General features: G+C 39.6%; 2 protein-coding genes across 3 annotated transcripts; one reads left to right on the forward strand and one right to left on the reverse strand.

The window, feature by feature from the left end:
• Positions 1-1863, forward strand: LOC107906630 (uncharacterized). The gene is made up of 2 exons (XM_016833678.2): positions 1-1318; positions 1401-1863. The coding sequence occupies exons 1-2, from the start codon at positions 385-387 to the stop codon at positions 1751-1753; spliced, it is 1287 nt and encodes a 428-aa protein (XP_016689167.1). The 5' UTR covers positions 1-384; the 3' UTR covers positions 1754-1863.
• Positions 1864-2933: 1070 nt separating this feature from the next.
• LOC107959197 (zinc finger CCCH domain-containing protein 66) lies at positions 2934-6251 on the reverse strand. Of its 2 annotated transcripts, none has more exons than XM_016895192.2 (2): positions 5923-6251; positions 2934-5481 (listed from the first exon to the last, which is right to left on the reverse strand). In XM_016895192.2, exon 2 carries the CDS (start codon positions 5461-5463, stop codon positions 3352-3354), a length of 2112 nt encoding a protein of 703 aa, XP_016750681.2. In that variant the 5' UTR covers positions 5464-5481; positions 5923-6251; the 3' UTR covers positions 2934-3351. The 2 variants fall into 2 exon arrangements, with proteins under 2 accessions (XP_016750681.2, XP_016750682.2); XM_016895193.2 differs by having other exon boundaries at positions 2934-5455; positions 5923-6234.

A 6251-nucleotide genomic window follows, 5' to 3' on the forward strand; every position in this document is an offset into this window, starting at 1 on the left:
ATTAAAATAAGATGCTGATAATGTCACAAAGGTTACTTCATGTTTAAACCCATTGATGCAAAAGACAAGTAAATTGGTGGAAGGAAAATAGACTTGTCATAACTAGGCATGCTATCCCTGATATATTGTTGATCAGCTCAGCTTTGCCCAATTGCCCCTACTTTCAAACGCAAATCCCGCCTTCCAACTTCTCTTTCATTGTCACCACTAACATTCAAAATTTCTGCTTTTGGCTTTTAGGGGCCCCTTTGCTTTTAGTTCCTTTTTGTTAGAGTTGGAAAGCTAAAGTTAAAGGTTACTCCAACAAAAACCCAAATTCATTCTCTCCTCATCTTCCGTTTCCCTATTTTGTTTACTTTACCTTCTTTTCTTTTTTTTAACAACATGAAGTTGTTATCTTCTTCTCCTTCCGTTTCTTCTTCTACGTCTTCAGCTGTCTCTTTTGATCCCAAAATTTGTTCTCCAAAAAGTGCAACTGCTGGTTGCCTTTCAGGGATCTTACGTCGAATTCTTTGTTCCAGGACTCTCCCGACACACCCTTCCGATCACATTACAGAGTCTAATTCAGTAGCCAGTTGGAACAAACCACAACAGTTCAGTGATGCTTCCAAGGTCACTCCTGGGATTGTTGCTAGGCTGATGGGGTTGGATTCCTTGCCTGAAACCACCTTGCTTAACACTCAATTTCCTCCCAATTCAATTGCAAGAAGCCGGTCCATGAATTCAGCTGATTATAAGCAAGATACTGTTTCCATCCATGGAAAGCATAAACGAGTCAACTCTACACTGTCTTTCCGAGACATGCCTACTTACTTTGAGCTAGAAAATGAAGAATTTTTCGTGCTCAGCTTTGAGAAGGGAAGCGAAAGGAAAGAGCTGAGATCCAAACAAAGGAAATGTAAAGGAGGCGGCGGAGAATTGAAGCAAAGAAAAGAAGCCAAGGAAAATATGGTGGAGAAAGTTGCTGGGAAAAAGAACAAGGACGAGCAAGCTAGCAAAAGGGTTTTGAATGTGTTGGATGAGGAGAAGCTGAACAGGAGAATTGTTGAGAAGCCTAATCAGGAAATAGCCAAATGCAGGGAAGTTAATGATTTGTGCTTGGAGAAACCAAGTGTTGCCAAAAAGGGTCTGGAGAGCTCTAAATGTTTGGAGAAGAAAGGAACAGTTCCTGATGGAGCAAAACCGAGGAAGAAAAAGAAGAAATTACAACATCCAGGGGCTCAAAATGTAGAGCCTGAATGCAGCTCAGAAGATTCGAGCCCTGTTTCTGTTCTTGTTTTTGATCAATTCATCATTAATCATGATGTTCCTACATCAGGTTGGTGCTTCTCTATTCTGTGTATACGTTTATATTTACGTTCATTCTTTTTAAAACTGAACTTCGAATTTATTTGTAACAGAGGAAGATTCAAAAGCAGCAGAAGGGTCAAACCCAAGAAGGAAATTATCTCCAGACCTGGAAAATTATGGGTGCAAAACTCCTTGTAATGATGGTAATTTGACGGAAGATGATCCAAGGGAAAACAGCACTCAAGTAAAAAACTTGGAATCGAGGAAAAAAGATTGCCACGGTGAGAAAAACTTGGAAGGTTGGGATTCAATTTGCAGGGTGATTGAAGCTGAGGTAGGTAAAGCAAGTTGGTTATGCTCTAACAATGAACAACTTGAAGATATTACTACAGATTTTGGATCAAAAATTTTGGACCACTTGTTAGATGAGCTTGTAATTCAACTTCATGGAATTATCCCATGAAGAATTTGAACTTGTAAAAGTAAAGTAGTGAAGCCAGGCCTTGTAAATTATTTCCAATTGCAAAATCCTATAGTCAAAGATATACAGCCCTCTACTCTCTTCTTTCAAAATTTTCTGTCAAATCTTGCCTCACTTTCTCAACTAAATATGATTTAAAATTATTTGACATGAAAGATGTGGCTGACAGCAATATATATATGTATATATATCCTGAAATTATCCAATTTCAGCATAACAATTAATTCTAGTATTAAATTACCATATAAGAAGCTGGTCTAAATCCTTGAACATGAGTTTGAGGGTTAGAAGAATACTTTTCTAACCGGCAACCTTGGACCAATGTTTTGGTGCTGTATTAAATTACAAATAACCCTGTAGATTAATAAAATAATCAGATTGCATGCAATGCCGGCTGCAGAAGTCATGGGATGGCCCGCCCTGGAATCTGGATTAACAATTTTTTTAGTATTCCTTTTACTAACAACAGTTTTCTTGGATCAACATTTGACTAAAACATTCTCCTATTTTCGCAGAGAAAGCAAAACTTCTCATGCAAAATTTGAATAAGAATTTTTTATTTGTTACATGAATATCAAGTGTTCTTTCTTATTTTTAAAATAAAATGTAACACTATCGAATTTAACAAAAAAACCAATTTACCGAATTTAACAAGTAAAGATAAAATTTAAAATTAAAAGGCAATTAAAATTTTAAAAATAAAACCTTTATTTATTTTTATGTATGCATAAAAATCTTTATTTTTGTCTGAAAGAAGTGTTTCTCGTTCCCCTAGGCTTCCAGTGCCCTTTTCCACTACCAAGAATAAGAAAAAAGTTTAAGTGAGGGGCGGGGAGGAAAATAAGCCGAACACACTTTGGGCTGCCTTTTTAACTTAGTGCTCAAACAGTACGAACCCACTTTGAATCATGGAATCAATGAACCTCTCTCACCTTTTGAAATGCCAAAAAGTAGGATTTCAGATTTCAAAAAGTTGATAGCTCCATCACATTGTAAAGATAGAATGAAGTACTACAGTGGGGAATCAATCTCTCATTTTATGTGCTTTGTGTTGTAAAGAAATCAAACTCTCAATTTCCTTGGCAGCCGAAGATAGAATGGTGGGTGGGTTTGATTTGCAAAGAGATTCAACAATATCAGAAGATGTAAAAGGATAATCAAGTTTTTAACAGAAAAATAGATATATAAATTAAATAATGCAGTAGTTTTTGATACATAAAATATGAACAAGCCCCCACCAAAAGAAAATACACTAAAAGAATCAGTGCTGCGCTTGCTTCCCTTTGCAAATTGAAATGAAAGTGTTGAACATTGGCCTAAGTATCCTCTCCTGCTTTAGACCGACCTATCCAAGTAAACCCAATATTGTGACAAAAAAGAATAACAGATATTATTCTTGAGAACCTCAGAGTAGGTTTGGCAGAAACCTTTTTCTTCTGCTCACCTTGTATTCTCTCCTGGTCCATTTCATTCCAATTACAGATGCGGAGTATTTGATAAAAATTCAAACAAATGGGGAAAAATACAAAAACTAGTTAAAGGTTAACTTAGGAGATAATGGTGGGGATAGCCTTGTGCTTTTAGGCCACCATCTGTTTCTGGTCCATGTACAATTGCTCCACCCAAGCAGGGAGCATCTCCGCGCCCCCAGGGTTACGATGACACTGCTCCTCCTCAAAACTTAACTGCCCGGCAGGAGGAGGGTCCACCACCAGAGACTGGACCCATGACACATCAGGCTCATCTGTAGTTGATGATATAGAACGAGGGGCATTTCCCAAATTGCTGCCACTGCTCCGGAACCCGAAGGAAGCAGATTTTCTTAGTTTGTTTAGCTCTTCTCCCTGTATGCCCCAGTCTAGTTTGCCATCGGGGGAACCCCAATCTGATAGGTTGGAAGGCATTGCACTTGCAGAAGAAGCTGGCGAAGACAGCCCTGAATGACGATTTACAGCAGTACGCTCGATAAAGCTCTGGCTACGCTTTGCAAAGGCAGATGACCTTGAACTTAAAACTGCAGCTGCAGACGGCCCAGATGGATCGATCCCAAAGGATGAAGAAGCCCTCACTGGAGAGGATGGTAGGTTGGTCGGGTAGCTAGCCCTGAGCTGCTGGTTAATATTCTGGCGCGTATGAACTCCAGTGGGAGATTGCAGCTGAGATGCTGCAGCATCAAGCGAGAGTCCTTGTATTTGTGGCATAATACTAGGATCAAGAGAGCCAAAAATATCATCAAGGTTAGTTGGCTTCACCCCTCCAAATCTATTTAGTTCACCAGTTCGGTCACCAGCGGCAGAAAATGCTGTAGAATTGTTCCAGCTGGTTGGGGAGGAAAGGCCAGATATCTCATCAATTAACTGTTGCTGCTGCTGGCGGCGGCGACGACATTCCAGCCCCAGTAGTTCCATGTCTAAATCCATATCCCGAGCACTAAGTGTAGTTTTCAACCTGCTACCAGGAAGCTGCAAGGTAGGAGGTATGATGTTAGACTGACTTGGCCACATCGATCCACCCATAGGAGAAGAAGCACCAGTAGGGGTCAAGGGCGGTGTTGATGTCGGAGGTATCATAACAGATGGGGAGCCAAGAGCAAGTGGGCTCATGGAACCCATGTCTAAGGAGGAACCAGCAGCCGAATAAGATCTCGGGGAAGGCACCGCTGAGCCGGTTGAAGCATACAAGGGACGAAGCTCCTCAGGCTTGTGAGCAAAGAAACAAACTCTCCTGGTACAATTAGTCTCATCCTTGCATAAACGGGTTCGATACTGGGCAGGATGAAGCCAGCACTCAAAAATACCATGTGCATACTCACAGTTATCACCTTGCCTGCATGATCCCTTACGAAATTCAGGGCAAGGTACACAGCTATAATGATATTTCCTAGGATCACGCCTCCTAGCATTCTCCCCAGGATGAACAAAGGGGCACTCAGTCCAATCGTGAGAGTAAGCCCTTGAACAAGGCTTGACCTTGAAAGTATACATCCTAAACTCATCTGTGCCGTATATCCCGTTCTTAATATCCGGAAGAGTAAGATCAACGGGATACTCTTTCTTCTCAGTTCCATCTTTCGAAACCCGGGGCATCGAACCCTCTTGTTCCTCTAGCCCTCCCATTTCATTTCCTAACTGAGCAGGCAAGCCCTCTATCTCCCCAACACAGTCACTTCCTTTCAGCAAAGACTCCAACCTTTTCTTCCTCAAGCCAAAAGCCGGGTTACAAGCCGGAGCAATCAAATCACCAGGCCGGTTTCCATTAGCATCGAGAGAATCGATATCAGCAGAAGCATCAAGCAAGATTTTGACAATTTCAGGCGAATAAAAAGAGCCGCCAGCAGCAGCACAGTGGAGAGCGGTGGCCCCATCGGAACCACAAGCCCTGTTAACATCAACACGGCCCCTTTCAACAATATAATTCACCACATCCTGGCTCCCGAACAAGGAAGCAATCAAAAGGGGTGTCCTTTCTTCAAACCCCATCTTCTTCGAACCCAATCGCCTTCCATACCACAAGCCTGCCTCATCCATATCATGACCCCCTTCTTCAACAGAAATTTTAAAGCCAATCAAATCATTTGAAGCCGACAACTCCAGCAAAACCGAGAACTTTTGAGGAACCTCATCTTCTTTACGAGACTCACCCTCCATCGTTAAACCAGTTTGAGTTGGCTTCCTCTTCGGACCACTGCACATGGAAATTTGTCTTATTTTCTGCAAAATAAAATTGACTTAAAAGGAGAACGAAGAGAGAGAGAAAGAAGGCTGAAATCCCACAGTTTATGAACATAACGAAAGACATAATAAATTTTTGCCTAAAGCCTTCAATTTTTATAGATAAGGATCTGATCATTAAAACCACAACCATTAACTACATAACAAATAAACTTATCCAAGAATTAAGAAAATCAAGACATAAAATTAAGACCAAATAAGAAACAGAAAAAAAGAGTTACAGAAATCTCAGCAAAAAAAAAATTAACCGCGCATACAAAAACACTCCAGCCTAATCTCCAACCATGGTACTAACATTTAAAAACAACTACCCCCAACAATAAAAACACATCAAAGTTTCTTTCTTTTTCACATATTTTCTCACCAACAAAACAGAACAAGGAAAAAAGGAACAAAAAGAAACCCCTAAAAAAAACATACCTTTGAAACACAAATTTGAGAACAAGAACAGAAACCCGGAATGTCTCTTTAAGGAAAAGAAAAGGAAAAAAAAAACAAGCTTTGTGTGTTTTAAACTTGAAAGTTCAAACCGAGCTTAAAGAGAGAGAGAAAGCGAGAAATGGAAAAGAGACAGGATTAATTTTATCTCATTCTTAAACTACATACATATATTTAAAAAAGTTAAATTAAAAATGAGATATAATAATCTTTAACCAACTTATGATATTAATTTTTTTAAATTTTGAACTTTTTTCCTTTTTTTAAAAATAGTTTAATACATTTTATTCTTATAATAATAATAATAATAA

This window comes from Gossypium hirsutum, chromosome D05 (genome assembly GCF_007990345.1).
Source record: "Gossypium hirsutum isolate 1008001.06 chromosome D05, Gossypium_hirsutum_v2.1, whole genome shotgun sequence".
NCBI lineage: Eukaryota > Viridiplantae > Streptophyta > Magnoliopsida > Malvales > Malvaceae > Gossypium > Gossypium hirsutum.